Raw genomic sequence first — 16553 nt, forward strand, 5'->3', positions numbered from 1 at the left:
AGGATTAGTGAATAAAATTTCACATTTTAAACTTTTATCATGTTGAAATATGAGATTAAAACCAATTTAGGGCTTTTTTCGTTTCCTTATGTGGTGGTGGTTTTGAGATGGACCATGCTGAATTAATTGAATGGTTCTTGTATAATGAGTTTTGGAATAAAACCCACAGAGATTTGGCCATGTTAGAAGTACCATTGGTAATCTGATAGTAATATAGAAAATGTGTTACTATCAAGGCAACTCTTTGGTGTTAATTTCCGTGTTGGATCTAGGTCACATTTCATCTTCTGCATACCAAATACATCCTCTGAAGCTTGAAATAACAGGATCTATTCAGAGATTTTTTTTTTTTCTGTGAAATTGCTAAACATTTAGCAACGGGTAATTAGATAATTTTTAAAAAATTGGTTTAACCTTTATATTTAATGGCATTAACATTTAATTGCTTGGGAGAGTTGCCTAAATTACTGATTTGATATATAGGAAAAGTATTTAGATTAATTTATTTGGTAAGAAATATAAATGACCGTTACTAGGTGTTTTAATTAACTCAAATATTTAGTTGTATGTAGAATAAAAGATTACTTTTTAAAAAATATATATTTTATTGATTTTTTACAGAGAGGGAGAGGGACAGAGAGTCAGAAACATTGGTGAGAGAGAAACTGCCCCCTGCACACCCCCCACTGGGGATGAGCCCGCAACCAAGGGACATGCCTTTGACCGGAATGGAACCCGGGACCCTTCAGTCCCCAGGCCGACGCTCTATCCACTGAGCCAAACCGATCAGGGCTAAAAGATTACTTTTTTTGCCCTGGACATTGTAACTCAATGGTTAGAGTGTCTGCCTGGGCACTGAAGGTTCAATTCCCTAGTCTGGGGCCCCAGACAGGGCATATGCGGGAAGGTGACCAATCAATGTGCCTCTTTCACATATTTTTCTCACTCTCTCCCTCCTTCCCCTCCTCTCTTCCACTCTCTCTTAAAAAATCAGTGGAAAAAATATCCTCAGGTGAGGATAAATGATCCCCCACCCCCTCCAAAAAAAGAGTGCTTTTTCTCTTGCCAGTTTAAGTAATACATGTATATTTTGGTAAATGATCTCAGTTTAATTACAAGTGATGTTTGCAGATGGTTTTCTTTTTATTGCTTAAATGCAAGTATTAAATAGAATGAAAATCATTTGGTATCACATTAAAGTCTTTGATTTGCACTTTAAAAAAATTTTTTAGAAGATTTTCTAACTTGTGTATCTGGTTATTAGAATGATTTTGTATAGACTACTGCAACTATCATATATTTACATATTTTATACCAAGAAAATTTTTTACTGTAAAGTTTATTGAGCCTGTTCTTCCCACATATAGTGATAGGATTAGTGGGCGTAGCTATCTTAGCACTGAATTAGTTGTATTGTGATAGAAATACTATAGTTGGCTGGATAAAATCTACACAGTACATACCACAACTGCTTGAAGGTGGGTCAGGACAATACCTGATACTTAATCCTAAAGAATTCTTGCTAGATATATTTTCCAACTAGTAAATAAAAGATGCCATTCTATTTTGGATTTGCCAATCCATGACGATCCCTTAAAATTAAAAATACATTTTTTAATTATGAAAATAATATATGTTTTTGTAGAAAGTTGGAAAATACATGTAAGTAAAAAAGAAGAAAGCTAGACATTTATGATCCTACCAGCCTAGATAACTACCATTAACACTTTGGTATATATTTCTCCAGATATTTTCTGTGTTGTACATATACAAAATACCTATAGATAAGTCAGAATATTTCCTCTCTTTGGGTACTTCGCTTCTCCCTGGAATATTTTTCTCTCAAAAACATGCTTGTCTTCTCTTCTAGTTAGGACTTAGTCTAAATGTCATCTCCCAAAGAGAGCTTCCCCAGCATCGAGAGCAGTGATGGCGAACCTTTCGAGCTTGGCGTGTCAGCATTTTGAAAAACCCTAACTTAACTCTGGTGCCGTGTCACATAGAGAAATTTTTTTGATATTTGCAACCATAGTAAAACAAAGACTTATATTTTTGATATTTATTTTATATATTTAAATGCCATTTAACAAAGAAAAATCAACCAAAAGAATGAGTTCGCGTGTCACCTGACATGTGTGTCACAGGTTCGCCATCACTGATCTAGAGTAACCTACTGATAACTTCCTTTTTCTTGTACAACTAGATTGTATGATCCAAGAGAGTAGGGATCATGTGTTTCTTAGTTAACACCACATTCCTAGTGCCCAGAAGTGTCCTCGGTACATAATAGGTACTAAATAAATAAATGCCTGAATGATGAATGTTTAATATTATAAAAATGGGATAAAATTTATGCATATGTTAGCTGCTCTGGAAAGAGTAGATTGCTTACAATTTAGAGGAAAGGTGGAAAATTAAATAAGTAATAGCACTGAATGTGGTAAGTACTGTGATGAGAAGTACAGTAATAGGAAACATACAGTAGGAGTTACTAAGAGAAGGCTTTCTGGAAGAGTGACAATGTAGGCATTTTGTAACCTTGTAATTTGTCAGTTCTTTTCATCTGTAATATAATTTACAATGGCTGGGTAGTATTTTATCATATGTAAGTACCAGAGTTTAATCAGTATCTTATTAATAGACAATTGGGGGATTTCCTAAATAATCTATAATAATAAAAGCGTAATATGCTAATTAGACTGGACATCCTTCCGGATGACCTTCTGGACGAAGCCGGGGCTGCAAGGGAAGCCCGGGTCCCGGGTGCCAGAGGGAAGCCTGTGCTGGCCGCTGGGGGAAGGAAGGCCTACTCTTGCACGAATGTCGTGCATGGGGCCTCTAGTGCGCTCACAGATGTCTTTATGTGTCTTCAGTTATTTTCTTAGGTAATTTTTACTTGGGATTGGAATTTTTGGGTCTGAAAATTAGAAATATTTTCAAGGCTTTTGGCACATATTAATTTTGGAGAGTACCAAATTGCCCTTCATCAAAGTTGTACTAGCTTATACTTTCAGCAACAGTACATGAGAATGCAAAAAAAAAAAAAAAAAGTTTTTGCCGATTTTGTAGGCAAAATGGTGTCTTCCAGCTTAATTTGCCTTTGTGTGATTCACCTATATGTATCATAGTAATGTGTAACTGATAGCAAAATACGACGAGCTCCAATGTAGATCTTACAGTGGTTACCATACTGCATAGCATATGTGAAATCAATAACTTCTCTCTTTCCTTTTGTTTTTTGATTGCAGGTTATATTAAGTTATATGCTGACCTTTGCATTATCTACTCTTTAGCATAATCCTCAAACCAGAATATTATTGTATTTTAAGATTTTTGTCTCATTTTATAAACATGTAAGCTGTAATAATGACAAATTCATAGAAACTAAGAATAGGTTAGTTAATTTGATATAAAGTACCGTAAGAAGTTTGTATGTTGACACTAGACCTAGCAACTGACTTCTTTTTAATTATTGTGGCCAGAAACACCAGATGAAAATGGCAAAACCCAGAGAGCTGATGATTTTGTTTTGAAGAAAATAAAGAAGAAAAAGAAAAAGAAACACCGAGAAGACATGCGAGGAAGACGCCTTAAAATGTACAATAAGGAAGTACAAACTGTCTGTGCCGGCCTGACGCGCATCAGTAAGGAAGTCCTCACCCAAGGACAAGCAAATAGCACGTCGGGAGTTAACAAGGAGTCCTGCAGGTATCTGAGAGATGAACAGCTGTGCCGGTTAAACTTGGGCATGCACGAATATCGGGTGCCCCAGGGAGTACAAACACCTTTCATGACCCACCAGGAGCATTCTATTCGTAGAAATTTCTTAAAAACAGGTACTAAGTTTAGCAACTTTATCCATGAGGAGCACCAGTCCAATGGCGGTGCTCTGATCCTTCATGCGTACATGGATGAACTCTCATTTTTGTCTCCAATGGAGATGGAGAGATTTTCTGAGGAGTTTCTTGCTTTGACATTCAGTGAAAATGAGAAAAATGCCGCTTACTATGCTTTAGCAATAGTGCACGGGGCGGCTGCTTATCTCCCGGACTTCTTGGACTATTTTGCTTTCAATTTCCCCAACACTCCAGTGAAAATGGAAATTCTGGGCAAGAAAGATATCGAAACGACCACCATTTCAAATTTCCACACTCAGGTAAGGCGAACTCATTGTTACATTATTTAGTAAGTACAGTTACAGTACATGCTAACCCTTATTTTGTTGCTCAGCACATACCAGCACGCTTTTAATAAAAACTCCTGGTGGTAAATGTGGTTCAAATTGTTTATTTCTCTAATTGAAAAATCTTGATTGCTGAAGTTCTTTGGGATGTGGCATATGACTTGCTTGGTCTAAGAAATGCTTTATACATAAACTGTTACACATGATTACACGTCTTTATGGAAAACCAGCTTGAAAACTAATGCATTCTTTTGCAGATTAGGCAATGTTAGCATGGGCGGTGTGATTTAGAACTGGTAGCCTCAAGGTAACTCTAGTAAACTTCATCTTTTGTGTCATCATAAAACATCCGAGGGCATTGACCTATTTATTTGCCAGGTTTTTGCTTTTCTTTCAGTAACTTGTTGGCAGTCTATCCCAGAAACATCCCTTCTCTATGTGACTTGGAAGTGTCACTGGGAAGACCGCCATAGCTGCCGCTCCTTCTGCCTACGCACTGCTGTGGGTGAAGACATTTTCTGAAGCCTTGCTTGGGCAGCCAGGCTTAAGTCAGCAGGGAAACTCTCTTTCCTATCCAGTGGTTTTAAACGAAACATTTTTTTTTCATTGAAGTTATCTTAGGGCATAAACTGCAGTTGATAATATGTTCTAGATTTTTTTCTTGCTTTTCTCATAAGGGTTGTGAACGTGGATGGTCAGCTGTAAGTTTGTGGTATAGATACAAATTCTACACAGTTTCATGGAGAATGTGACACTCTTAGAGAGTTATAATGATATAACCTGTTTTTTTCAGGTTATCTGATAATTTGCTGCCATTCTTAAGAGGTGTTTTTTTTTTGTAGGTAAATAGTCTCTTGTGTCATAAGACTCTCGGCTGTCTGCATTAGAGTGGTTTCAAGCCACTTAGATATGAAATCTCCTCTAACTTGAATCTTTTTAGTGCTTCTTACCATCCTTGCCTCCAATGAGGGGAGTATCCAGTTTAGATTTATGAGCTTCACAGTTTCTCTAATTGAAGTTCTCTCTGCAGTAGAGAGAGCAGGAGCAGCCAATCTGGAGAGGTCGCAAGATGGGGCTGCCCAAGATGTTGGAACACGATGTGCAATAAAGGGCTTCGTCTTGGATTTTGGCCTTGTTACCACAATCAGGTACCGAAGTGCTGACTTTTGTAGTAGAGTTTGTTTTTTCTTTTTCCTTTTTTTTTTCAAAGGAGTGAGTATAGCCCCTGAAAACCTAAGGAATCCTATTTTTATCAATATTGCAAAAGGGACTGAAAACGGTTCTCCTAATGTAGTCCATGGTCCCCATAAGTCCTTATTTAACAAAGATCTTGCTGAGAGCAGAATTAATACGCTCTTTCACTTTTTTAGTTTAGAAAGCTGCAGCACATTTTCTCTTCTGATTGATAGACCAGCAAGCATATCTGAGAAGTAAGCCAGCAACTTGGGACGGTGGGGAGTTTTGGTTTTGTGATGATGACTTTTTAATATTAGTTAGTTTTAGTGGATCAAGATATTTAGAGCCGATATCTCTAAATATTCCCTGCTGATTTTTGTCTTCCAATTGATTTTTTTCAATGGAGCTGAGATTTCAATGACTGTACCAACAACTTACCTTGAGATTTACTTTCATATTTATAAAATAACCACTTTCTAAGAACATATCAGATTATTTAAAAATTTGATGTCATTAAATACTTTAACCACATGAGAATATTGAGGACTATTGAGTAATTGTCAAGCTCTGATGATCCTTGGTGAGGGAACTTCATTTTATTTCTGAATATTGAGTCATTGAGGAGAAGGATGAGGTGGGTGTGGAAGTCGGTATAGCCTAAGAAACTTTAGATTTGCAGCGGTGGAATCATTGACAGATGTTGGGATGGAAGCTAACACAGTAGTTCAGATTTATTTAGCACTTCATGATTTATAGAAATGCTTTCACATTCATATCTGAATATTTTAAACACAACTCATGTGGCAGGTAAACAATTTTTTCTCTGTTTTCCACCAAAGAAACTGAGGGTTGGGGATGTTTGTTGTTATCCAAGGTTATGTAGCCAGTAAGTAGAAGTCAGGGAGCAAACTGCAAACTTAGGCCACTTGAACAATATGTGCATCATTTTACCATACTCCTCCCTTCCTTCAGCCATTGGACGAGAGACTAGTGCTTTTATTTGTCTAACACAGTAGTCAGTGAAATGAAAATATCTCAGTTTAACACAATATTCAGAGGCTATTCTAATATTTTCAACAAATACCTTTAGATTGTTGGGAATTACGTGAATACCTTAAGTGTTTTGGACTTCTGTGTTTTGTGAAGTCTTATCAAGTTCTGTTGAGCCAAAAATAAGTGAAGTAAATTTTTTATTACCTTAAAGACACAATTATTAGAGGTTATAATTTAAATATGTAGCCATAATAATTATTCATGAGTATATTTCAAGATACTTTGCTCAGCAAATATTTATTGAGAACCTATCATGTACTGCACGTTCTGTTCTTAAAAGGACTAATTGATGAGCTCAGTTTAGTGGAGAAGATGAATAAACCAGCGGTTATAATGCAGTTTGACAAGCAAGAGCATAGAGGTATGCAAAGGGAAAGCAGTTATAGCAGAGGGAGCACAGTTTGTGGTGTTACCTAACTCAGGCTCGAGGTGATTAAAAAGACATTTTTTATTTTTATTTTCATTTTTTTACAGAGAGGAAGGGAGAGGGATAGAGAGTTAGAAGCATCGATGAGAGAGAAACATCAATAGGGTGTGCCAGCAACCAAGGTACATGCCCTTGACTGGAACCGAACCTGGGACCCTTCAGTCCGCAGGCTGACGCTTTATCCACTGAGCCAAACCAGTCAGGGCTTAGAAAAGACATTTTAAAGCACGTAATAATGCTTGAGTGGGGTCTTGAAAGATTAGTACTTAGCTTAAGAAGGGCATTAAAAGAATACTACCTATGCAAACACACAGATATTAAAGAATGCAGCACTTTCAGGAAGCTGGGAATAGCTTAATATAGCAAGAATACATGCTGACTTAGGGGGTGGTGAGAGTTGAGACCAGAGAGATAGACATAAATCAAGATTGTGAAGAGCGTTATATGTGCTAAAAAAATAGTGTTTTTTTCTTAGAGGTAATGGGGGATCATTGGTGAATTTTAAGAGGGGCGTGCTTTTAAGTTATGGTTGCAAAGATTACACAGTAGTGGGAAAATGAGATTGGAAGCAAGAAGATTGGTTAGGTTACTGTGGTAACCAGACAAATGATTCATGTCCAAACTGATATTGATGCCAGAGAGGAAGAAATGAAATTTGAGCAGTAATTAGAAGATGGGATTATTTGCACTTGGTGAGGGAGAAGTATACGTAGAGTCTTAAGATGTGATTTTGACAATGGACTGACTGATGGTGGTGCTGGTCAAGTCAATACAGGGTTGACAAAGCTGTTTTGGGGGTGGAAGGTATTGATGAGTTCTGTTTGAGGTGTTTTGTGTTGGAGGTACCTGTGAAGACTAGGATTAGACATGTCTACTAGGTAGTTAAGTATATGGATCTATGATTGGGAGACATGTCTAGGCTGGAGATGCAGAAGTTGAATCCATTAGCCAATAGGTGATCAGGGACAGCATTAGAATGGAAGAGAGAAAGTGAAGAATGGAATCCTGTGCTGCACCCACGTGTGGAACGGGAAGAGATAAAGACAAAGAGGTAGAAGGAAGTTAGATGACAAATTTTCTAGCTTTTATGAATGTTGGAGTGGTTAAGTGTCATATCCATACGAGGAATGAAGTAAGATAAGGTGGGGAAAATGTTAGGTTGCTCAATTGGGAATTAAATTGGAAACATTATCAAGACCAGTGCTTTGCAAACCATAGCCATCTTAATATTGTAAGTTATGCTTTTTTAAAATAAGCTTGCTATTGAAAGTGTGCTCAGTATATGAATTTGGCATCAACAGAGAGCTTGCAAGAAATGCAGACTTTCAGACCCTTAACCAGGTCTTCTGAATCTTAATCTACATTTTAACAAGATACCCACGTAGTACACATACACACTAGAGTTTGAGAAGCACTACTGTAGAACTCACCTCCACTAGCCAGAGGAAGTAAAATATAATTTGTTTGGGGCAAGAAAACCTGTAGCTTTTGCTATTTTTATATTTTTAAACTATTATAGTCGTAAAGCTAGGATGCACATATAGGTGGGGTTTTTTTTCCTTTGAATATTCTATAAAACTTAAATATTCTAACACCAAAGGAGGTAAGTTCATGATAAATATCAATTAAAGCGCCAAGCTGATCCTCAAATTTGATTATTTAACTCTCAGCAGTTGATGCAAGGATAACTTTGTAAAGTTTGAGTTCTTGATTTAAAGGGCTACAATTCTGTAGAATTATTCAAGTCTAATTAGTTTTAAATAGTCATTAGCTAAATAACTGTTTTGACCAAAGCATTCAAGTGTTTGTGGAATCTTTTGGTCAGTTAATGGAGAAAAATTATAAATGTATTTCACCACCACCCCCCCAAAGAATACACACACACACACACACACACACACACACACACACACACCACCACACACGCAGGCACGCACATGTATTTTCAGGAATAATATAATTTATTATTTTTGCTTAGATCAGTGGTTCTCAACCTTCCTAATGCTGCGACCCTTTAACACAGTTCCTCATGTTGTGGTGACCCCCAACCATAAAATTATTTTCGTTGCTACTTCATAACTGTAATTTTGCTACTGTTATAAATCGTAATGTAAATATCTGATGTGCAGGATGTATTTTCATTGTTACAAATTGAACATAATTAAAGCATAGTGATTAATCACAAAAACAATATGTAATTATATATGTGTTTTCCGATGGTCTTAGGCAACCCCTGTGAAAGGGTTGTTCGACCCCCCAAAAGGGTTGCGACCCACAGGTTGAGAACCACTGGCTTAGATAATTATATTGGGCAACTATTAGCACTAGAAAAACATTTTTAATGGTTTTAAACCTTGAAGTGTTCTGCAATAAGTATGCAATACTTGGCTCCCCTCCTTATAAAAACCCTGTGGCCTCTGATAAACTGATTAGCAGTTCAGATATCCTTCTAGTCACCTTATGGACTAACAGGATTTCAGAGTGGGTGGGGTCATTTCCTAGCCTTTGTTTCATTGGTGAGGAAGATCACAATGAAAAGGTTTGTGACCTTTTCCAAGTGTAAAGAGTGGCTGTTCTTCAAAGAGGAATTGTTTTATAGTCTGCATTTCTAACAAACTCCCAGATGACGCTGATGTTGCTGGTCCACAAACCAACAAGGCTGTAGGTCTTAAATTCTGTACATGAATTACAAACAAGTAACAAAAACACTAAAAATACAGTGAGGTTAAATGGGGAGTTGTTTGAAATATCACCATCTGAGACTATTTTCACCTTACAGCAACTAAGTAATTGAAGCGTATGTATGGCAAAGAAAGTGTGTATATGTATATGCTGGAGGGAGAGGGAATGAATTTAAAAAGTGTATCTACCATAATGGGATTTTTTTTCTCTTTACCTGGCAAATGTGTATTTTAAATTCTGCTTTAAAAAAAAAAGATTTCTGCAAAACTTATATAATATTGAAGTCTTTTATTGAGGGTCATAGCTCTTTAACTTTATTTAGAAGTTCTTATAAAATGTTGCTTTTATTACTATAACGTGGTAATGTTTACTGTTCCGGAGAAAATCAACAAATGTTATTTCTTCATTTATTGTGTGTGGTGGCAGGGCCCACAATGGGCTTATAGGGGCCATGATTGATTAGGGTAGTTAACATTTTGTGGTGAATTGGTGGTACTAATTAAGAATAGAAGAGTGCTTTGGAGCTTGATGGTAATGGAGAAACTCTTAAGGGCTACACATCAGTGTGTTAGAGAAAAGGAAAACATACTTTAAGAAGTTTTATAAAATAAAACAGCATAAAAATTGTATGCTTGGTTCTTTTTTCTGTCATTCTAAGTATAGCTTATACTCTTTTGACTCATACTACTGTGTTACTATACGTTTTAAACCAGGAATGCCTTTTTATTCACAGGCCACAAGGTTAGGAAGATTGCTGGCTAGCTTTTCCCTCTTTGTTTTTTAAACCATCGGCTTAAATAGGTTTCTTCATGAAACATGAGTTCTGTTGAATAACTATTCTCCCTAACTCCACACACAGGGTTTTCAACATAGTGTATTTCTAGGTTAGTGTTTTGTTTTTAATAATTTATTTTTTAGAGCAATTTTAGGTTCATAGCAAAACTGAGGGGAAGGTACAGACCTCTTTCCCAAATACTCGCAGCCCCCACCTGTGCATAGCCGTCCCCATTATCTACACCCCCCACCAGAGTGGTACATTCCTTACAATTGGTAAGCCTGTGTTGACACATCATAATCACCTGAAGTCCATAGTTTACACTAGAATTCACTCTTGGTGTACATTCTGTGGGTTTTGACTCACATGTACCTATCAGGTAACATACAGAGTAGACTCACTGCCCTAAAAATCATCTGTGCTCTGCCTATTCATCCTTTCCCTCACCCCCACCCCCACCCCCACCCCTGCCCACCACTGGTCTTTTCACTCCCTCCATAGTTTTGTCCTCTCCAGAATGCCATATAAGGATGGGGCAAAAGTAGGCTTACAGTTGTGAGTATTTGAAACAGAGTTTATTGTGTTATTATATTATTTTCCGTATGAATAATTATAAACTTTGGCTCCACCCTGAAGTATGTAGCCTTTTCAAATTGGCTTCTTTCACTTAATAAATGCATTTTAAGGTTCCTCCATGTCTTTCCATGGCATGATAGCTCATTGCTTTTTAGCACTGAGTCATATTCCGTATATGGATGTATCACAGTGTATCCATTTACTTACTAAAGACATCTTAGTTGCTTCCAGGTTTTTGGCAGTTATGAATGAAGCTTATATCTTCTAAGTTTTTAAATGACTTACTAAAAGGTGTATGTAGCCCTGGCTGGTGTGGCTCAGTTAGTTGAGCATCGTCCCACACACTGAGAGGTCGCTGGTTCGATGCCTGGGTTGCGGTTCCATCCCCAGTAGGGACCATGCAGGAGGCAACTGATCGATGTTTCTCTCTCTTTCTTTCTCTCAAATCAGTAAAGAGAAACATATCTTTAGGTGAGGGTTAAAAAGCAAACAAACAGGGATGTATGTATTGAGAGCACATTGAGCATGTTTAACTCTCCTAGCAATTGGTACAGGATAACTTTTAAAGTTGAGTGTCTAATCTAAAGGACTACATATATATTGACAGCAGTATATATAGTATTCACACATACTTGTTTAAACTTTTATGGCTATTATATTAAATTTTTTGAATGCGTGCAAAGCTAGTTACTATTTTCTTAGAGGTATTTTCTTCCTTGATATCACAATCTTCCCCTCCCCACTTCGCCTTCAGATTTTACTAAAGGCTAACTTTTCCCTGCTTGGCATTATGTTCCATGCTCCCATGGCAGCTTTAGTGTTTTTCTGTTCTTTGGTCTCTACTTGCCTTCCTCCAGTCATCCTAACACTTGTTTCTTCCTTCACGGCAGTATACACACTTGGGTGGTAGAACTCAACTTGTTCTTTGCTTTTGAGTGCGATTTCCAGGCCAAAGCTTCTCAAACTTGCCAGATCCTAAGAATAATCTGGGGTTGTTCATTTCAGATACATATTAGAATCTCAGGTTCTTGTCTTGGAAATTCTGATTATCTTAATTGTTCTGTTTTGGGAGTGCTCTAGTTATAGACTTTTTTTCTTAGTCCAGAGCAGGAGATAATCCAGATGTTGTCTGTGCAATAGACTATTGCCTTCCTCAGTACAGAGTATACGAGATACAAGTTGCAGGCTAAACCACTATAAATCACAGATAGTGGCCAGAACAAAATAAAAGTTTCTTGAATAGTAAGTCCAAAGGTGTTCCATGAGGTCATCCAGGATTCTGCTTTCCTTCTGCCATTCCCTTTGGTGTCATATGCATGATTGAACCTGGCCCTCCAAAGAGAGAAAGAGGAAGTGGAGAGCAGGCTGCTTACTTATTAAGACATGTTCTGGAAATTGCATATGTAACTTATGCTAGCATTTCATTGGCCAGAACCTCGTCACAGGCCACGCTTAGCTGCCAAGGAGCCTAGTTGAGCTGTATGCCCGGGAAGTTCTGTTACTAAAATCCAGAATGGTAGGTAAGAACGGTAGATCAGATACTAACTAGGGGATAATTCGTAATATTCTTGTTTGGCATCAGTGCCACATAGGTGGTAGCTGCTGACTTTCTGGTAATAAATGCCGTCCATCTTCTAAGCTTTCTGTTAATTATTTAAATGCAGAACAAACATTAGCGTTTAAACATTTTTACTCATGTGATAGACACTCTAATCAGCTTTACTACTACCACTGCTTTTTTTTTTAAACCAGAGTTTAATAGCTGATTACTTCATTTCTAGCCTCAGCAAACATAAATTTAACAATTCCCCCATTTCAGGTTTACTTTCTCTTTTTAAATAGGAAAGGATATTTTATGTCACCTATTAATTATCTTAGGTATTTGCATTTTAAGTTGTCTTCAAGTTCAGTGCTGTTGAATTAAATGGTATTTAAATTAGGAAAACTTGGAGTACTATGATCTAAAAATATTAATTCAGATTAAAAATGTGTTGAGTTGCATAATCTCAAAGCTAGCAGACCAAGTAAATTGAAAATTACTATAGGCAGTGTACTTCAGGATTGGTATTGAGTTACATGAACTTTAAATTGTGATAAGTCTTTAGAATTTTCTCTCATAAGATGCCATCATGTATAGTTTGAAAGTCTTTTTAGGTAGAGAAATGTCTGGTAATTGGGAATGGGAGAGACTGATATTTCTAGAACTGATGTTGAAAATTAACTCTGCTTTAATCATTTTGGGGTGCTTGGCTGAGAAAGGTTAGACCAATGCTTAGAAAAGCTGTTTTACTTCCTCTTCCTCCCTTTATTCCTACATCCCATGACCATTCTCTTTCCCAGTCTGCCTCCCCTGGCTTTTTATAGCATGATGATCATACAAACGAATGGAAGGTAACTCGTGCAAATATACGCAAGGTAATTCTGGGCTGGGCTGTTGCTGCTTAAAGATCACCTAGTCCTAGGGTGATCTTGGGGGGAAAATTTATAAGGAATTAAATAATAAATGTTTGCTATTTGAGAACAAGATCTAAGACCTTCTTTTCTGTGTGTGTGTGTGTGTGGGTATGCATGACAGTGATGTTAAATTGTCTATAAAAAAAAATGGTTGGTTCTGAAAATGCTTCTAAAGAACTAATAGTAAAGAATTGTATAAGAAATACTAGATGGTCATTTATGCTTTCTATTAAGGCAAAAACAGGTGACATTTAAAGAGGATATCCAAGTAGGACAGATTCAAGAGAAAAATCATTGGCGTAAGTTTGATAGAGAAAAGGATGAGCCTGCCTAGGGTGGAGGATCTTATATGGAAGATTGGGTTGGTTAACAGTCAGCCTGCTATATGGCCTGATGTGAAGGCTCTCAAGGTAGAGAGTACAGAATGAATACAGAGGATTAATCTGACCATGGTCTGCCCTGCCAATTTTATTGTTTATTTACTAATTTTCCTAAATAAAGATCACTTTCAAGTGTTTACAGAGTGCAAAATTATTATTCTCAAAGAAGTTTAAGTCTATCGTAATGTCTTCAATATTTCCTTGAGATGTTGGGACCATAGACTAACTTGCACCGTGCAATTTCAGGTGTGGAACTTATATCAATGTATTTGTCAGTGTGTGTGGGTGCTTTTCTGTAACGGTTGACTTTGTCCAAGGTACTGACCTTTGAGTTCTTAGTATGAAGACGAAATAGCAACATTGGAAACAATGCCCTATTCTGATTCTTTAAATATATTATAGAGTACCTTCAGGCCTTTCTTCCCCTCTTTGGTTTTATCTCAGGTCAACAGGACGTACTGCTGTGGCACCTACCGAGCAGGTCCTATGCGGCAGATAAGTCTTGTTGGAGCAGTAGATGAAGAAGTTGGTGATTATTTCCCAGAGTTCCTTGATATGTTAGAAGAATCACCATTTCTGAAAGTGAGTGTTAATTCATATTATTAAAGTTCGGATCATTCGTAAGTGGATACTTTTCATTTAAAAGTATTAAGCTAATCTTGTCTGTTAAAATGAAATTTTACCCAATGTTTTGAATAGAAATGTTTAAAAAACGGTTGCTATAAAATATTTAACTTCAGTATTCTTTTGTTTATAGATATTACTATCTAATACATTTATTTCTTCATATACATACACAAAATAAGCTTCCCAGAGTTTTCTTTTAGGTGGGGTGGCTACCTAAAGACTATCTATTTTGTAAATAGTCTAAAATTTTTTTATGTGACTAATTCATCTGACTTCTAGATGACTTTGCCCTGGGGTACACTTTCCAGCCTCCGACTCCAGTGTCGGTCCCAGAGTGATGATGGGCCCATCATGTGGGTAAGGCCAGGAGAGCAGATGATCCCTACAGCAGATATGCCAAAGTCACCCTTCAAAAGACGACGGTAAACAATCACTTTTCTCAAATAAGCAAAAGCACTTGTTTTAGTTGACAACTTATAAAGATGATTGAGGCTTGCACACAGTTTGAACATCGTTTGTCTAGATGATTCGAAGAGCTATCTTAACTAAGTCTCTAGTGGTCAGTCCCTTCGTCTGGTCCACTCAGCTCACAGTCATCAGAGTGAGGCCTCCTCTGTTTGTTTTTTGTTCTTTTGTGAATCCTCACCTTACTATATGGATGGGAATATAAATTTTTCCCCATAGCCTCTACTAACATTCTTAACTTTGTTGATCTGATTGGATAGATATGTGTCATTTTAATTTGCTTTTCTTTGAGTGGTTTGTACTTCTTTTGTGATTCCCTTTTAATTTCCTTTACCCGTATTTCTATTGGGGTATATTGACTTGTAAATTTTCCCTATACATTATGACTATTAACTTTTTTTTAATGTTGTTTTTCTTTTAGTTTCAGATTTCTTTATGTTTCAGGTCCCCCCCCTTAGGAAATTTTTGTTTATATATTGTCAAGTCTATATCTTTTCCTCTGGGGTTTCTCTCATAGTGGCAAGCTTTCAAGGCCTACTCTCATTCAATGTTATAAAATATTCACCTAGAATGTTGTGAGAGTTACAGGTATTTTGAAAGTCAAAAATGACTCAGAGTAAAGCCACATGTAGCCTTGAACTTTGAATTTTATTTTCTGTTACTAGACAAGTAAATTTTATATATTCAAACACTACATTTGAGCCTAAGACATAGTTTCTATATTATCATGACATACCAAGAGGGAAAGGTAATCACATTAAACATTGCAATAGAGTGTGTTTGTTAAATACTAATGATAAAAGTCATTGAACCCTCTCAGCCCTCCTCTTATTTGAAATTTGGTGTCTTAGTCAACTTTTTTGCCTAATTACTATTAATACTTTTGTCCTTCCCTTTACTTCACAACCAAATCAACTCCAGATCAATGAATGAAATAAAAAATCTCCAGTACCTACCTCGGACCAGTGAACCCCGGGAAGTCCTCTTTGAAGATAGGACAAGAGCGCATGCTGATCATGTGGGCCAGGGGTTTGACTGGCAGAGTACTGCCGCTGTTGGGGTTTTGAAAGCTGTACAGTTTGGTGAATGGTAAGTTAATGGAACTCAACTGCAAAGTTGGTTAATGTTGTCTAAGAAAATGTAGACTCAATTTAAAAGGTTGGGGACCTTTTTTCTTTTTTTAATTGTAAAACACACATAACAAAATTAAAAGTAAAATCTGAACCATTTTTAAGTGTACAGTTCAGTAGTGTTAGGGATATGGGCATTGTTGTGAAAGAGATCTCCAGAACTTTTCCATCTTGCAGAACTGAAACTCTGTGCCCACCAGCAATAGCTCCCTTTTCTCCTCACCCTCAGCTCCTGCTAACCATCATTCGACTTTCTGTTTCTGTGAATTTGACTACTTTAAATGTCTCATATCAGTGGGATCATACAGTAGTTGTCTTTTGTGAGTTTCTTTTATTTAGCTTAATATCCTCCAGGGTCATCCATATTGAACCAGGAGTCAATTTCCTTCCTTTTGAAGGCTGAATAACACTCCATTATATGTATATGCCACAGCTTGTTCAGACGTTCAGCTATCAGTGGATATACTTGGGTTGCTTCACCGTTTGGCTGCTCTGAACAAATATCCTATGTCTCCGCTTTCAGTCTTTTGTGTACACCTAGAGGTGGAATTGCTGTATCATGTGGTAATTCTATTTTTAATTTTTGTAGAAACCACCATCCTGTGTTTCTTAATGGTTGCACCCT

At 37.0% G+C, this 16553-nt stretch overlaps 1 protein-coding gene across 5 annotated transcripts in view; it reads left to right on the forward strand.

Annotated features, from left to right (window-relative positions):
• Window positions 1-16553, forward strand: part of RSBN1 (round spermatid basic protein 1) — a 29401-nt gene that overhangs the window by 7737 nt on the left and 5111 nt on the right. For all 5 annotated transcript variants that reach the window (XM_036342779.1, XM_036342780.1, XM_036342778.1 and 2 more), the window contains exons 2-5: window positions 3483-4156; window positions 14151-14288; window positions 14613-14755; window positions 15720-15887. In XM_036342779.1, the coding sequence (XP_036198672.1) occupies window positions 3483-4156; window positions 14151-14288; window positions 14613-14755; window positions 15720-15887 (1123 nt within the window). The remainder of the gene's footprint in view (window positions 1-3482; window positions 4157-14150; window positions 14289-14612; window positions 14756-15719; window positions 15888-16553) is intronic.

The sequence above is a fragment of the Myotis myotis genome, unplaced genomic scaffold (assembly GCF_014108235.1).
Source record: "Myotis myotis isolate mMyoMyo1 unplaced genomic scaffold, mMyoMyo1.p scaffold_m19_p_18, whole genome shotgun sequence".
In the NCBI taxonomy this organism is placed as follows: Eukaryota; Metazoa; Chordata; class Mammalia; order Chiroptera; family Vespertilionidae; genus Myotis; species Myotis myotis.